Here is a 19,424-nt window from a genome sequence, read left to right on the forward strand (position 1 = left end):
TTTAGAACGGATTGTACATCACACATATTAATAAAATACAAAGTCATTATGTGGCTGAAGGAAACATAATTTATGTACGACATACATAGGAAATAGGTTCAAGCAAACTGGACATACTTTCCCCTATACAACATAAGGCATGTATTGTGCATGTCTTCAGAAGGTCTCTGTACCTAATCACAAAGTTGCTTTTCATACCTTCATAGAATATTATTCACAAATTTGCAAGACAAGAAATTATTTATGTACGGTACTTCGAAATTGGATTTAAATCATTAAATTTTAATGAGAAGATGATAAGCAAACATACCACCTCTTTGAAAAGACAAAAATAATTTATAATACATTTTGAATCTTGCATACACTACTTTTAACACTTGAATATAAGTAATTGATTAACTAGCAGACTTACTCGTGTTAATTATGTAAGTCTGAGGATGGTGTGATGAAGCACCGAAACAGCTGTAAGCTGCACAGACTTACATAATTAACACGAGTAAGTCTGCTAGTTAATCAATTAATTTATAATAATTTTTAAAATAATACGTCATCAGAGATCACAGTTCAATGTTTTAGAATTTGAAAACAACTTAGTATATCAGAAATTTTATATGAAAAAATTCGAATATTATACATAGGCCCATTGCATAATATATATTTTTTTACTTGCACAAATTTAAGAAATTACAAGATGCATTTACTAAGTGAGTCATGCATTTCAATTTTTTAATGTAATTTTGTGTGCGTTACAGTAGGCCTACCTACACAGCTGTCTGCATTATTCAATATCTGAGAATATTTTATGACGAAAATTAATAGATTGAAAAATAACTTTGAAATATGCAGGTATATTATTTTCTTTCATTAATGGTGCAAAGTTAAACTTAAATTGAATACATCCACCAATATTTGCATCGAGTTTATGAAGTATTATTTACCATAATTCTGAGATTGATGATGATGATGATGATGATGATGATGATTATGATGGCAGTGACAACTATGATGATGTTACTTACAATGATAAAATACTCTGAGAAAACCTGCTTAACATTTGTTTCATTCAGCACAAATTAGTGACACGTGTTAAGAGATAGAAATTTGATGCTCATAATGAAGGTTACCAATACTGTCTGATCAACTAAGGTATGATTGGGTTCTCTTATTCTTATATTTAACAATACTCAGTATTAATTAAATCAACTCATTGCTTTAAATTCCAAAATTTGTTATAACATATACCAGTACTGGTAATATGTACGTACAGTACATATAAACATACACAAAGACAGATAGGATATTAAAAATCTCCTTTTGGGATCTCGAAAATGTATACTTCCATCAAAATCTCAAGGTTTATTTTTTAAGTATCATAATGTACTATTCTATGTTATGGTACATGAGAAAGTTACAAAGGAATATTTCCAACTTTCTTGTAGTCTTACAGAAGAAACAGTAGAGTGTAAGCGTGAATGGAATGAAAAAAAAGTATTTGAATGTGACATGTATGATCATTGTTGTAATATTTCTTTACATTGTGATCATAATTCAGATATTAAATGACTAGAAGATGTTTTAATGGTTTTTCAATTCATACTTAACACTTTCAAATTTCAGTAAACTACAAGAATTAAAAACTTTTACAAACAACAATCATGATACTGAAGAATTGAATTATCTAAAACTGAATGTGACTATTCTATAGTAAAACCATCAGAGCTATACGCCTAATCAAGTTGAACAGTTAGTGAGATACGTTTGTTGCCGAACAACTATTAAACTGTAATTGAACACAAGAGAAGAAGCTTCTTTTAAGTTTCACTGATAATAAAATACCGGTAACTCTTTTATGCATCAATTACACGAAGTTGATTTTGCTTTCTATTCGTTCGGATTAAATAAATGCACTTGGCATACTTTGACTGCTTTGTCACTTACTTTCTATGTAGTGAAGTTAAAAATATTAAACTTAGTTGACAGCGAATTTCCTCACAACTAGTAATACTGCAAATTGTGATTTTGAAGGAATTGTTCCATATGTGGGATGTGAATGGGATAATAAGACACTAAAACATGTTTGTAATTATAAAATGGTCTCAAAAAAGCATATCTTGAAGTACTCTAATAAAAAAACTTATTCACAACACAGGAAATATCCTACAAGAAAATTATGTTAGTAAATTAATTCATTAAAAATTAAGACAGGTAAAATAAAGTGCAACTTGGGTGAATGAATTCACCAGCAAGAATCTTGTGAAGCTTTTTAATTTAATAACAAGTCTTCACATAAACATATCTACTGTTATTAAGGTATTCATATTAGCAGGGAAGTTATGGTTCCCTGTTGTTAGAAACCAGATCTCAATCATATGGGATCACACATGTCAGATGTTCTTTCCACAATCAGGGGATAATGCAAAAGAACACAAGAGCTTAGTATCTAATGGACTATTAGGTCTTAATTACAAGTTTAATATCTCTTCGTAGTGAACTGACTAGATTTGACTGGGAAATTCATCCTTCTCTAAACATATAACAAAATACAAATTAAAAAAACTACCACTACTATAAGCAAGATTTGAAAGTTTATGTTGGATAGTTGGATACTGCAGCAAGGCAATACAGATCCCTTAAATAAACCATACTGTACTGTATTGTGCTGTCACAAGAAATAATAATATTGTGCAAATCACAATATCCATCATACACATTCGGATTGACTATACCTGTAAATATCATTTGTTTGTCTATGTCTGTTCCATATCTTGAAGACAAATGGTACCGTATTTAAAATGCTTAAATTGCGGAGGATGTCCTATAAAAAGGCTGGTTTCCATTATTTCGAAAAATATAACCTGTAAAATTGTGTAATGTAATGTTTATGTTAATAATAAAAACGTCTATGGGCATGAAAAACATTGATTGTAGAAGTCACACAATAAAATATTCCAGTTCCAATTATTTTTTCATTACATGAAAGTAATGATATTCTGAATTCTTCTTCAGTATCGGTATTGACAATGACCAGTCACCTACTTCCAGTATCAAGGTAACAATATCATGGAAACTCTGTATTCTTTGGACCTTCATTATTAGCATAATAATAAAAATTTCGATTTTCAAAATTAAGAGGATTATTTTATACAGTGTTGATTACACTACGAATAAAACGTTAATGTGAGATCGTTCTGCATAACTGCAGAGGTAGAAGCTTTCTTCATATTATCATCCTAATCTACCTATTACCCCTGAAATATGAAGAAAACAGAGCTTGTTAAATTCCTCTTCTTTGTTTCCATTACAGTTATTCTGATTTCCATTAGCGAATTTAGAGAAAAGAAAAATGTTATTCCAAAGATGACATATAGTTTCGCATTAGATACAAGTATATGTTTTACAGATTTTGTAACAACTAATTTCTTTTATCATATTATTACGAATGATATTCCCGTTATAGTTTCTTTATTTTTTAAACTATTATTCAAAAGTCAAATAAATGACCGAATGACAAATAAATTATTATGCACTGAAATAAGGAGATAAACGTTCATGTTTTAGATTGCGCACAAAGAGCATTTTTGTAGCCTTAAAAAGTAAAACATCTGATTTCATTTATAAATTTATGTTCTAAGAAGCTGTATGTCATTAATTAATGTTGCACAAAATCACATAAAACAGCTATTTGTATACTGTAACTATTTCAAACATTTTTCGCCCACAACTAAAAGGAGGGTTTAGGAGTTTAGAAGTACCTAGTGATCGCTAATCCTTTAAGAAAGAGCTACCTGTTATTCTTGTTGTTCTATTTGGTTACCTACACCTTGTGCGGTCTTTTGTGAGTATTTTTCTGTGCAAGAGGTGGAAGAGATTTAAACGAAAATTACAATATAAGAGTAGAAATATTTCTGAAGATAGCAATTTATATCTCTGAGAAAATAACTTTTTTATTTATAGATACTAAGGATACCATTCCATTTGTCAATTTATTTTACGTAATAAAAGTAAATTATTAAAGTCCTCTGCTCCAATTTGGACTACATCGTGATTGTGTGCTGTTCACTTCAACTGAGTACATATTAATTATTTTTACTAAAAATGATACATATTTCATGTGCATCTTTTCTAGATAAACTAACTCGTAGATGCTAAATATGAATAAAATTCATCTAATAGTTTAGGGAAAATCATTGTACTAAGTCAGGCATCTTTCGTAATAGGGATGCTAAAACCGTGCATATCCGTGAAAATCTCTAAACAGATTTTTTTGCAGCAGCACAATATTTCCTGTTTGTACTTCGTATAACGAGAAACTATATATAAGTAAATAAACCTGATTGAAAGACATATAAAATTACATAGGCTTGAATCGCTCTTAGTAACCTTTGGGAATTTTCTCTACTCTCAATAGAGATATTTAACAAGTAACGTTAACTTACTGGTATATATAACGTGTAACAGGACCTAACCGACAAACTTTGAAGAATGATAGGTCACACAGTGAAGATAATTTTTTGTTAAGGAACATATGCTCGATGACACGTCTATAAGGAGCTATGCATCCGAGAAGTCAAATCTCCGATATTTTTTTTTTTTTTTTTCAGAAATTTAATTTAATTTTCCATGCATGTTCTGGCAATACAACAGATGTTAAAATTAAATGCTCTGTAACACCACCTCATTACATTTTTTACATCTTCGCAGCATTCATCATCGAACTATGTCAAGCATGACAGGATTGTATTCGATTTGTTGGATGATAAGACTGAGTATGCACCACACAGACCAATAACAAACTACAGCAGTGTTACAGAGATGATTAGGATTTCAAGTGCACGCTTATGTAACATATGCAATGTGAAATGCACTTCTAAAAAGGACGCATAGCTAATGAAAGACATGTCATCAAGCATATGTTTTTGACAAAAAATGATCCTGTTTGTTTGACCTATCATTGCTCAAAGTTTGTCAATGAGGTCCTGTTACACCCTATATAAACTAAATTAAAAATGCTCTACGTACTAAACTAATATAATGCTTGAATTTTGCCAACATGTATGCATTTTGTACATGTATGCCAATATGAAACATGTTTTGTGATCGTTAATTTATTGTCATATTGGTTGCCACTGCATGGAGTAGGTAATGCTGCCTGTTCCAACATCACAGGTTATGCCATCTTTTCCTTGATCTGCCTTAGTTATGTCTGTCTCGAGGTTTATGTTTCTGAGCAATCTTAGGCACTCTATCTTCCTCCATGCGTTCTAAATGGGTTCTTAAATAGCTTCTATATGCTTCAGGTTTTTTTCATTTAATGAATACCGGTACATGTTGAATGTTTTCTTATTTCTTCATACTTGATCCTATCTAGTTTTGTACAGCCTTTTATTCTCCTCAAGAAATTCATTTCTGCTAATTGCTTTTTGAAGATGTCTCTTTTTCTTATAATCCAAATTTCATTGCTGTATGTTAGAAATGGTACGGTACAGTCATAACTAGGAGGCGGAAGTTGATGAAAAGTCATTTTCTTATTTTTCACATTAGGACGATGCCTATTAATATATCGTAAAAAAACGTTCTATGCTAATAGCAACGTAAAAAAGTAATCTTTTATATTGCATTTTTTGACGTTTTTGAACTAATAGGTCATTTTTATATTTTTCTCGGCATTTTTGGTCATTTTTAATACTTTGAACAACTTTTACATCACTTAGAATGCATTTTACTTTCTTCTTTACCGATAGGTCTGTTAAATCTTTTTCTAAGCAAATAGGTCAGTAGCAATTACCTACTGAATAAGTGAATAACAGTGAAGTTTGAGTTCTATAGATTGGAACGGACTTTATCCACTGAAGGCTTCACTTCACACAACGGAAGTAATATAAAATGCTTGACAATAGCTTAGTTTAAGTGAGGCTTTGACCACTACTGTTCTTTTGTTGGTACGAGGGTGTCTTTAGAATTTGTGTTTGGAAGGGGGAAACTTGCACCATGTTCTGGACAGGACGTTGTGTCCCCACTATGATTCTGAAGGGGTGTACATTTTTAACACAAAGATTGCAAGAATGCATGCTGTGCCCACAATTTGTTTTGTCATTCACACTCCCTCATCTGGAAGATCTGGTACCGGTAACAAAAGTGAAGAGCGGAAGAAGGAGATGGAGAATGAAGACACTGACATGGACCATCCCTGATTGAAACACATTGTAAACCCTCATTGAAATCTAAGTTTTCTCTTAAAACCTTCATTTTGTTGCATGTCCTTTTCCTTTATCTTAGCCAAATTCCAGAAAGTTGCCTCCTCTCTCCAATAATTGTCGAGCAGTCATTCAAACAAGGTGACTAATTTTTAAGACGTTGTGGTGAGAGTACTTTGAATAATATTTAAATGTTATTTTCTTTTAATGTTACGTCATTTTTCCATTAGTTTAACGGCATTTTAATGATCATTTTAAGTAGATTTTTAGGTCACCAACATCCGCCCCCTAGTCATAACCTTATAAACACTTCAATTTAGTTTCTCTTCTTGTTTTATTCTTCAATATTCTCTGTAATGTCCCACAATGTTTTGGAACTTTATAGTTTTCTCTATTATATCTATTCCTGTTTATAAGTAACGTTGCAGCCAAGATATTTGAAGTGTGTCACCTGTTTCAATAATTTATTGCTCTCCACAATTTTTTTTTTACATCTAACCAATTCTTTTTGCCTTGACATGCCATAATTTTGGTTTTATTCTCTGGAATGTTTAGATAATATTCCTTATATATACGTACTGCAATTTGAATAATATGGTTATTTGCAACTTTTCCTCACTATTCTGTATTTATCATTACATTTAATTAATTATGAAAATAAAGTATATTTCATATAATGTTTAACTTATGTATTCAGTACTTCCTTAGACAAAAATTTCTTTACAAGCTCCACAAAACTTACAGACCAATGATATTGGTATAGCATTATTTCTTTCCACTTGTAGAAAAGCATACAGGTAGCTGCCGTAAATATAGGGCCTACACCAATATAATTAAAAATAAATTAATATAAAATAATGTGATCAAAATACACAAAGAGAGCATAGATCATTATGAGATTAATATTCTAGATGGAAACCAGCCAAAATATACAGTAAAGTGTAAAATACAATAAGGAAAACATATATTCTCCACCACACAAACACACTTTTTAATTACCCAGGAAGAAGTTCAGCCAAAAAATGCAATTTGTGTACCACTAAACTAACTAATTAATTAGTCTTTGACAATGTTACTTGCAACATATGTGCAGCCAATCAAAATTTTACTGATTGCAAATATCAGTTTTGTTATGTAACATGCTTGCAATCTCTTTTATTTAACCTATGTGACACTAATTATGCCAGATGCAAATTATGAAAATATGAATGATCTGCTATGTATTTTCTTGCAAATACCGAATGTTAGTGTCAGTTGCATTTATTACATACAACTTAATTTTCAGTTATTATTTCAAGTAAAGACATGTTCTGAATCTCTAATTACACAGAAATCATTTCACAACAGTTATTTCTACCAATGCCATCTTACATGTTTACACATCAGAAATTGGGCACATTAACTTGATGAAAGATCAAGATCTCTGATAATATAAACATTTCATGAGTACAAATGGTATACTGGTAACAATTTTCAATAGGTCTACTTCATCAATGAAAAACAAAATCCAGATTAAAAAGGTAAAAGCATATCCAAAAAGGCAAACTGTACTTTACTTATATTAGGTCTACAATAACTTGACACAAAATAAATACTGTACCAGTTATTTAAATAAAGAATAACATTATTATTATTATTATTATTATTATTATTATTATTATTATTATTATTATTATTATTATTATTTAATATCTTTCACGTAGCAGAATTTGTTAACTCAGGTCATCTGTAAAGATTTACTGTACTGGCAGCAATGCACTGGGAAAATTACAGTAAACATATCAAAAATGGTCCTTCATTTGTCAGCACTTAACAGTACACAGGGAACAACTGCAGTAGCTGCAGTAATAAATGAAAAAATAAAATAAAAATAAAAAATGGTTTTATAACAAGGTCTGTATTTGTTGATTGTAAAGTTAAATTTTAAAATTAGATTTTCTGTTTATTAGGCCCACTCAGAATGTCACTCAGAATTATTAATTTGATAAAGTTGGAATATTAAAGTTTAGCGTGTATAATTTTCTGAAAAGTGAAAGATATGCAATTTATAATTGTGAATGAATTTATAAAGAGAGATAGGAAAAATAATAGTTGCATTTATTTTTATTTATTTTACTTATTTATTTATTCTCAAATGACGGAACTTGACTACTTGATCATTGTTCTTCTAGTTCTCCATAGAAATAATATCATCAGTACTTAACTTTTATCTTACGCTTATTGAGCACATTCCTCTTTGTAAATAATGAACTTGCAAAAAATTTCAATATTGTTTTTAGCCGGCCTCTCAAAAATATATTTTAATGTAATTTTCCCTACTTGTCCCTTGTTAAATGGCCTATTCGCATATAGTTCGATTCACTTATTCTTAAGTGTATGTTAAAACCTTACAAAGTGTTATGTGTATAATATAATACATTTTTCTAGTCTACTTCCAATTCACTTCCTTCTAATATAACTCTTATGAACATCATACAGTAAAATCTGTCTAGGTTGGACACCTATGGTTCCACTAAAATTTATCCAACTTAGAAAGGTGTCCAACATAGAAGGAAACATTTTACATCACAAATAGGCTTACATTGATAAAATATGACAAATTAACTATGCCTATTTTCATTACAGGACTGTATTACTGTACCAAACATGGAAGATCTAAATTGTATTGTTAACAACATATGGTACTACATTAAGGAATTTTAATACAGTAGGTAATTAAATACAGTAGACTATAATAAATTATTATTGAGTACAATAATCTAAGCATTTCATTGTCTTCACTTACCCATGTAAAGTCAATGCTTGTTGGAAAAATCAGTTACAAGACGTTGTTTCGTTCTTCTGATTGTTGAAAGTGCCCATTCACTTTCAATTTTACGTTGTAGACCAAACAAAGTTTCAATTATTTCTGGCTGATTATGCACAAAAGCATAGCGTTCTAATTCGTTTATACACTCCACTGCTCTTTTATGTGTAGGCGGTTCTTCTGTAACAATTACATTTGTTTCATCTTCATCATAACTTTCAGAACTCCTTCAATGGTGTCCGAAACATCATCGTGAACCTCCAGTATGTTGCCAAAGTTGCCAAGAACATCAATGTCGGGGAGTTCAATGCGAAACACTTCTGGAAGACATCTCAATTCGTCACTTACGTTGGTCTCATCAATGGTATTATCCTTTTCTCCTTCTCTAGGTTCCAGAAGAAATCTTGCATGTCTGAAGAACTTCACTATTGTTTCTTGTGACAAATCCTTCCATGCCCCATGAATCCAATGAATTGCATCGAGTAACATTACGCTTTTTGCGAACTCTGTCGCATTGTTGCACCTTGTCAGCAGCATTAATAAGAGCCAGCATTAATTGTTTTCTATACAAAAGTTTAACAGACTGTATGATTCCTTTGTGTAGCGGCTGTACCTCACTGTTTAAGTTGGGTGGAAGAAACTTGAGAGTGACAGTCGAGAGATAAAGATCAATATGACTTGTTGCATTACCAACAAACAACAGCCCTTTTCATTTTCATGTTAATTTCCTTCAGCCACTCACTAAAAATATCAGCTGTTGTGTTGCCAACCAACTGGAAGATCACTTATTTTAATGTTGTTTTCCTTGAAGACTCGAGGATTTGCACCATTTCCAATTACGAGTGGTTTTAGTTTTTCATCCTGTGCACTGCAAATAACAGAACTGTAATTCTCTCTTTTGCTTTCTTCCCTCCTTTACATGTCTCACCCTTTTCAATCAATGATCGCGATGGCAACTGATGATAATGAACTCCAGTTTCATCCACATTGAAAATGTTCTCCTCAGTAAAATCATAAGTAATGTCTGGCAGCTTCTGCTTCTTGAACATTAACACAACTTGATTCGCCACACAGAACAGTGAATGTTACCGTATGTTATTCCGATTTTGAAAACATTCTAACCATCCGTTGCTAGCCACAAATGTGATTTTTAATTGTTTAGCAATGTCTCTTGCTTTCTCCTGGAGTAATGGGCCACTGATGGGAATATTCTTACTTCGACAGGACTGAAAAAAAAAATCGAAAACTTTATTTTTTATTTCGTCATTCGAAGTTTTACGTATTCTTTTTCGTTGTGCACTATGGTACAGTTTTCTTCCCATGCTTTTATAATTGAAGTTCTATTGTTGTTTATGTTTGACACTTTTGACTTTCCTGTAACTTATGCCACTAGATAAACGGTCAACGACTTCTTTTTTCTTTTCGACAGATAGCTCCATCAATTTACGTTTACTCATATAGATAAAATTATGTAAAACTTCACGCTCACACTTGCAATAAGACTACCCCGTCATTTAGCTCTTAATTTTAAAGTGAACAATAAGCTAAGAATCTTACAGTTACTGGAGAAACCCACCCTCTCAATCCATTTTCATAACACTGGAAGGTGTACAGTTATAGGAAAAACTCGTCATCTAGCCTCACTCCACATTCATAACATTGGAGGAACTGACCCTCTCACCTCACTTTCAAAACACTATCCAGTATTCAATACTTCAGCAGGCAATCAGAAGACAATGTGCTGTATTGTCCAAGATAGAACCGCAAGGGATGTCCAAGATCCAAGATAGAGGGGTGTTCAAGATACAGAGTATTGTGGACATGTAATATTATAGGATATTTGTCAGTTCCAATCAAAACCGTCCAACATAGTGAGAGATGTCCAGGATATAGAGGTGTCCAACTAGACAGGTTTTACTGTATTTTCAAAATACCCTTCAATTTCTCTACATTTTCACATATGTATTATCAAAATTTGTACTACCAGTACTTAAAAGAATTGTTTTCAAATTCACCCAAAACCAACTGCAATTTAGAATTACAGATTTAACAAAATATATAATTCCTTTATTACATTTTCAATATACAGTAATACTACTTTTAAAGGACGTATATATTATTTTGTAAAGTTCCTAAAACTACAGAAAAACGAATATTGCTTTATATATCGTAACGGTCAAGAATGAAGAGTAATGTAGGCCTATAGGAAGGAGCTTAAATTTGAAACGTCTTAGGGTTAAGATAACAAATTGCAATTTAACGTGCTTCCAGTATTAAAAGGATTTCTGGATCTCTCATCAACATATGAGACAACTCTGATGTGTGAATTTTCAAAATCAACATGGGAAAATGAAACATACTGACAGCACTTTAAGGCCTTTGGGATGAATGGTACACATATCTTTCCAAATCTCACGATTTCAATATCTGTAGGATGTATGGTTAAATGTTTAACACATACCTTTCCAATTCCAATATCTCAATTAAATATTTGAACATTACATTTCTATGAACATTTTTTTAAACAAAGTATACAAAATGGTAAAAATTAAATGTATTCATGAATTTATCAACTCAATATATATTAAAATGTTGCACAATTCGTAAGTACCATCGAGGATGTACACTCTTGTCAAAGAATCATGAAGTCTTACAAGGAATGGAACATTACAGTACGTATAATATGGTGTGTTATACGGAAGAGACAAGGATTAACATGAAATAGTCACCTTGAGTATTATATTTAAATTAAGTTTTATGCAGATTGTCTTGATTCATACATACACTCGCACAATCACTCACTGGTCCAAGTGCTTCAATCATTCTTGCAATTTATGGGTATTTTCATTTCATACTGGTGTTTCGTGATCACCTTCTTCTATACGTCCCAGACGCCAGGCATTTGGATCAGCTGCTGTAACAAGAAAATGTATATATGTGTGAATTCGGAAGCAATCATTTCCAGATCAACGTGCAGAACAAGCCAATAACATCAGAGGACGTATTCATTCATTAAAAGAACATCAGTGCAATTCAGAATAACATTTTTTCCCCCCCAGAAGTTATGATGATGCATCAATATGTGATATATTCTTCATTTTGATTTCAATACTGTACTGGTAAGTCATTCAATGACCACTTCAAAACATAATTTTAATAGCAAATTTATAGGACTTGTTCAATCATCAAAACACTACAGCTTTTGATCTCATACTCTCATATTACATGAGGATATAATAGATATAAAATTAATTATGTAAGTACTGGTTCTAGACAATAAAAAAGTTAAATTAAATAGTAGGCCTACGTCTCTATGCACCAATGATTATTCAATACACATATTAGTGTCTTTTTTTTAACTTGCAAGTGCAAGCTAAGTGGACAAACAGGGGAACGAAGCATTATGCTAACGCTCACCTCTGATCATTGAGGCTACAAGATTCTGGAGACTCTCATTGTTTCCTATATAATAAATTGCATCACGTGAACTAGATATTATGAAATTATCAAGTCACAATTTCTTATATACAGTAACACAGAAAGTGACACACAAATGCGCAGTAATACAGAAAGTGACACACAAATGAAGATTATCATGCATCCCACCAGATACCCATGTCTGACTTTTCAGTTTTCAAACTGCGAGAAAAAAGAGAAACATGTCATAGTTCGTCCTCTGATGCTAACTAGTACACAATAGTGAAACACCAATACTTCTTCATAACATGCATTACATATAATATAAATGGTTTTCAGAGATTAAGATACTGAAGTGGATGTTATCTGGAGCAAGAACAAGAAATGTAAAATAAGGGAGAATCAATTCGTTATACATTCATAGTTACATTTAATAATATTCCCCACAATTAAAACACTGGAGATGTTAATTGTTTAAAAGAGCTGTCATACAAAACAATTAATAACATATATACATTTAAAGAACATGTATAATAGAAGTTATGTCTTTTACAACATGTATGTGCATTTTATATTTTAATGTTTAAAAGAAATATGAGAAGGATGTAGAGTGACAAATGAAAAGTACTTCGAAGCAGATATATTTCACAATATTCATCTTAATTTGTAGGAAATCAAAGTATTTAAGACTCTATTTGTCAAATTTAATAGTGGGGCACCAGGCATTAGAATATTTAATGTTATTAACATCAATATTGAATTATACAGAGACACTGTTTTATTATGCCATGGGGGTTTTCATTTGCCGCCTTGCCTGCTGCTAGGAGCTTATCTGCGGCCAGGTCTGCCGGCACTGAAACATTTAGTATAGGAATTTGTACTTACCCAGCTCAGTGGGTGTTGAAAATGTCTCCCCCCCCCCCCCAACTGCTACACACTGTTGACACCTTCTTATGAAATTGTTAATTACTTTAAGAAGTTCTGCTTCACTGATTGACTCGATTTCAGCTCTTATATATTCTTTAAGCTCATTTATTGTAAAACAGAAGTAAGTTATGAGTCTGCTCATCAAGCAACAAAATTACTTAAATTAAAGCCATAGCCTACAGAATTCCGGTATTTCAAAAGTTAAATGAACAAGATCCCAATAAGAGATTGCATTTTTGTAATTGGATTTTAGAGAAAGTAAATTCTGAGGAAATTGACCAGAAATTAATTTATTTTTCTGATGAGGCCTATTTTCATTTAAATGGACACGTATCCTCACAAAATCATCAGTATTACAGTCAGGAAAAACCCAATCTTGTACTCGAAACACCTTTGTATGGTGAAAAAATAGGCATGTGGTATGTAATGAACGGACACAGAATTATTGGGCCTATTTTCACTCAGGGCACAATTACCAGTGAGCATTATGTGAATGAGATCCTTGACTCATTTTTAGATGAAATGACTTATGGAGAACGTTCCTCAGTATATTTCCAACAAGATCTCAGTCACTGCTCATACTGCCGAAGAATCCATGAGAGAATTGCGTCGAATTTTCGGAAAGAGAATTATCAGTAAAAATTTATATGCCACACGAAGTCCAGATTCAGCACCATGCGATTTCTATCTATGGGGGGGAGGGGCATTTAAAAATAAGGCTTATGTGAAAAACCCGCATACAATAAATGAGCTATAAAGACTAAATAAGAGCTAAAATCAAGTCAATCAGTGAAGCAGAACTTCTTAAAATAATTAACAATTTCATAAGAAGGTGTCAACAGTGTGTAGCAGTTGGTGGGGGACATATTCAACACCCATTTTGAGCTGGGTAAGTACAAATTCCAGTGCCGGCAGACTGGGTCGCCACTTGGTCGCAGATAAGCTCCTAGTGGCAGGTGATGAAAAAATGAAAACCGCGCAGTTAAACAAAACACTGTCACTGTATAACTTAAATATGAATTTTAGGAAAATTGATAATTTTAATGACTGAAGATTTTCAATCTACTAATTTTCCAAATGTAACTTTCAACAAATATGGTTTTCACATGTTATTTCTTCCATTATTTCAATGGAATTATACTAAAACATCGAACGATTCTTGTTCATCATCATATAAGAAGCATACATAAAGAGTATCCTAACAAATTTAGCAGTCTTTCGGTTATGAAAGGAGCAATATTCTAAATTGACAAATTTGCACCATGATAACACAATCATAACATAATTAAATAGTTCTATTTTTAGACGGCTACTAAATTGGTTCAGTAGCTACATTACAACCCATTCTCCTCCACCCCACTTCACTTTCCATTCTCACTTAAATAAAACTTTAGACTGGTTTATGAAATAGCACGCAATATAATGGTTAAGAATTAATATCTGTCACTTCAAGATACCAAGAATGTTCATTTCAAAATTAAGCACCTTAATTCAGGTGATTATAGATCCTCATCAAGTTGTAAAATTACACTTATGTCACATTATTATGCCAATTCATGCAGTGTTAGTGAAGAATAAAATATTCATGAATATTGTTGCTAACGGTATCATAGGTGAGAGGTGTCATTAATAATTTGCTATTGTGCATTAAAACAACAATAATTTGACAGAGAAATACGTACCAAATCTATCAACACACAAAATAATCTCTTACTTCTATGCCAAAGGTTGTAATATTATTTTGTGACTAATAATTAAAGTATGCATTAAATATTATTTATTTACTTATCTATTTTACAGGATAATTACTTGTGTACCGTATGCAATTATAATGTTTTGTGCTAAATTTCTTTTACAGACGTTATAATATACTGGTACAAATTCTGTTAGTTGGAAAGAAAGTAGTTAGTTAGAGCTTAGATAAAGTCGTAAGTCAGAATTAGTAGAAATGTGACAAATTATAGACTTCCCATCAAACAAGATATGCTGAAAGGCATGCTGAAAAAGAGTGTGTGTTGAAGTTATTAATCATTTCATACATGGCCACTAAATATTTTCTACATCATCATCATCATCATCATCATCATCATCATCATCATCATCATCATCATCATCGTGAATTTGGTCTCGTTTAGGCAGAAGACCTGTTCCATTGTAGCTTTTGAAGGTGTTCTTGCTCAATAGACAGATAAATACAATAAGAAACAAACACAAGAAACAGTTTCACAAATACACCCTCGTACAATTTTTAGATATGATGTAAATTCGTCACAAAGAAGAAATTTAATTGACAGGGCCCTCAACCTTGCCATTATTTGTCCCCTCATACAACAGCTAGTGCTGAGAAAAGTAGACCACTTAGTTCGATAGAAACTATCTAAAGTGCACAACAGGCTGTGGATCTACGATCGTATGTTGTACTCGTAAATAATGACGATGATTATGGAGTTCGAGTGTCATAGGGGACCCAGAGTACTTGATAAAACCCCTATGTTGCCTGGACCACGGGATTGCCCAACATAAGTTATAAATTCAGAGTGAAGAGGAATTTGAACCCAGGCTTTAAGCCCAATGCACTAATATATTTTAACTATTATTAAAATGTTTACAATACAAAATACTTACCACACGCACATTGAGAAAGAAAGTTTATCAAAATATACCAGTACTGGTATTATAGACAAAAGCGTAATGTAGTTAGTTAGAGCTTAGATAAAGTCGTAAGTCAGAATTAGTAGAAATGTGACAAATTATAGACTTCCCATCGAACAAGATATGCTGAAAGACATGCTGAAAAAGAGTTTGTGTTGAAGTTATTAATCATTTCATAGTTTTTATTTAATTTAACTATTAAAGAAATCATTTACTGAAACAAATCATAATTAAATGCGATATTATTTACTTTCAAGGACTATGGTGTGTTAATGTCCATCTGTCTGAACAGTAGGCCTATAGTAAATTATTTGCTAAATATTTATTAGTAAAAGGACAAGTGTTTTCCTTTTTTTGAACATAAATTAACGAATATAGATAGGATATCATGAGATACATGCAAAGAACAACATTTACGATCTGTAGTACCGGTACCAGTACTTATAACTAATATTTTATAATCTGTCTAATGAAATAGATTTTGGTTGTGTACCAGTATTTTGTGTCTAGAGAGAATGCTACATATTACAAAATACATCATATATTAAATGCTTATATTATTTTCTGTAAAAATTAAGAAGTTAAATTTCAATTTTCTTCAATTCTTCGCTATGGTATAACTTGCCTCCAACAACTTTAATGCACACTGAACCTAATACCATAGGCCATTACAATAACATACAGTTACAAGTTAGTACCGGTACTAAAATACTTGGAAAAGTTCCTTTATTTTTACATACTGGTAGCTCTTTATTGGTCTTCATAAACAAGAGTAGTCTTACAGAAATTTCACTGCTACTCATGTAACTTAATGCTTCAGAATCTAAAAAAAATTCGGCCCAAATGATCCTAAAATTATTTGTCTCCTGAACACTGAAAAATCACAATGTCATTAACTAAACATTTTGATGGGCACTTCTTCCTGTAGATGAACTGAAGTGGCCATAATCTTCTTGTGACCACTCGTGGGAACTTAATTTTTCTATTTTAATCTGAGCCTGCATGATATGCCTTAATTAAATTTGCGATGTTCAAATTTTAAAATAGTTAAATTAAATAATATCTGAAAATATGAAAAAAATTTAATTACAAGATAGCCAAGTGACATTTTGGCAATATACACAGACTGTAAAATATGAATACATTAGTTTCTATAAACAAGTTGAAAACTCAGTAACTTTAATAAGAGAAGCAACAAGATTTCTTACCAATAGCTAAATTAATTTATAACGAATAATAAATTAATGAAAAATAGAGTTAATAAAATCCTTAATGATAAATTATAATAAAAGAATGTGTGTCTGTAGGCCTACTGTATATTATACAAAGCATCCCATTTGGCTCTCAGTTAGGAACATGAGTACGAGCACGAGCCATGCATGTGGTGGTTGGCCTAGGTTGCACCATTGTTGATCCACAACCTCCCACGTATTTCTAATCATACAACTTTGATTAATAAGCACACAACTACATTTTTATTTCATAATGAGTACTAACCTCTATTATTGTATAATTCAAAGTGATGTCCACTTGTATTCATACATTCCCGACATCTTTTGATATCATTTTCTTTCACGCGCAAAAGTTCTCTTTCTGTAATTCTTATTTCTATTCTTATGTTGTCTTTAAGTTTGCTTACTGTTTGGATATCTATTCTTTACGTTTCCCTCACATATAATAGTCTCATATAGTAAGGTCTGGAAACATGAGAGTCATAACCTTCATGAAATGATCCTGTCATCAAAAACCTCCCACCTTAATTCCAAAGAATCATGGACAGTGTATGCTGTGGCAGAATTTTGTTGAAAACATGCATATTAACTCCCACTATTGAAATTTGAAAGCTGACGCGAGTATTTGTATTACCGGTACCTATCTGAATTTACTGTATCTTCAAAATATAGTATATGGGACAGCTATTTGATAAATATGTGTGTGTGTGTTTGTGTGTGTGGGGGAGGGGGCTATAGAACCAGTTCAATAAATTATAATGTCCGAGTAATGAGTTCATTTAATATGAAGCGTTTAGAGAATGTACAGGGAGAGTTAAAATTGTTGGTAGTGAAGAGTATATATTAGTATAATATCTTTCTTTTGAGGCTTTTGATTGTATATTCTCTAGTTACATTCTTCCATAATACACAAACGCATTTCAAAATAAGTTAAGGACTTTACTAGGAGACAGTAGTATAATATGCTTTCTGCTTGTTAGATTTACACTGAAAGTAAGTGAGTTTTAATGAGTAGGCCTACACAGTGTGTAGTAATGTTAAATGCAGTGAGTTTTAGTATGCAGTGGTTTTTGTAGTTAAAAGTGCAGTGAGCTACAGAGTCAGTTCTGTGAGTTTTAGTGACCGAGTAACAAGTGCAGTTAATGTGTAGTGATTAAAGAATGTACAGGGAATGCTGAAAATGTTAGTAGTAAAGAATGTATATAGCAGTATAATATTTTCTTCATATTATACTTTTAATTATATAATATTCTTTTGTTTGTTCTCTTACTTGCTGTCATTGATTTATTTTGTTTATTTCCATTCTGTATTTCTTTAGCTTTTTCGTCAATATGTCTCGTCTTTATTTATACATATATCCTTATTTTTCCTTAACTATAGGTCAATCGTTATCTCGTGAAACCAAATGCTTGCATGCACCGTAGCATATAGTAAGAACCTTATGGTAGGGATAAGTGAGCTTGCTAACTACAAGTAGAAGTGTAGCGAGGGAGGGAAGCTTCTCAGTCCACTTTCTTCTTCCCCTGATGCGCAGGTAGGTTTCACGAGATAACGAATGGCCTATAGCAAAGGGTGAAAGCCCATTTATAGTTAATAAACATTCATTCACTATTACTCTGCTTGCAGTTATAGGCTGTAACACACCATAATTTTTTAATCATGCAACGAAACTTCGGATATTAATTGGGGTTTATCTGTGATCCAGTATCAATTTATTGTTCTGTGAAGCAACATGACCATGAAAATGAAACCATACCTCAGCTGAGAAAATTATCAGAAAAATTACAGAAGAAGAACTATGACACGTGAAAGGAATAATAATAATAATAATAATAATAATAATAATAATAATAATAATAATAAATTAAGTTATATAAATTATCAAACATATGTGAATGCAGATGGACACCACTTCGAACAACTCCTATAACACAAATTTGTACTTATTATGAAATAAAAAAATTGTTGTGTACATGCTATTATTAATCAAAGTTATATGACCAGAAATACATGGGAGGTTGTGGATCGATAATGGTGAAACCTACGCTGGCCACACATTCCTGGCTGTGTGCTGAATGGAACACTCTGTATATACATAAAGTGGTCAAACTAGAACATATTTTCTGAATAAAATAATGTGGTAGTGGTAGTGGTAGTGGTGGTGGTGGTGGTGGTGGTGGTGGTGGTGGTGGTGGT

General features: G+C 31.9%; 1 protein-coding gene across 3 annotated transcripts in view; it reads right to left on the reverse strand.

The window, feature by feature from the left end:
• Positions 1-4,581: 4,581 nt before the first annotated feature.
• The window catches only part of LOC138705106 (blood vessel epicardial substance-like), a 902,265-nt gene continuing 887,422 nt past the window's right edge, over positions 4,582-19,424 (reverse strand). For 2 of the 3 annotated variants that reach the window (XM_069833734.1, XM_069833732.1), the window contains one exon: positions 4,582-11,914. In XM_069833734.1, coding sequence (XP_069689835.1) covers positions 11,850-11,914 — 65 coding nt within the window. In that variant the 3' untranslated portion in view covers positions 4,582-11,849. The remainder of the gene's footprint in view (positions 11,915-19,424) is intronic. The other variant, XM_069833733.1, reaches the window with a different exon arrangement.

Source organism: Periplaneta americana, chromosome 8 (genome assembly GCF_040183065.1).
Source record: "Periplaneta americana isolate PAMFEO1 chromosome 8, P.americana_PAMFEO1_priV1, whole genome shotgun sequence".
Lineage (NCBI taxonomy): Eukaryota > Metazoa > Arthropoda > Insecta > Blattodea > Blattidae > Periplaneta > Periplaneta americana.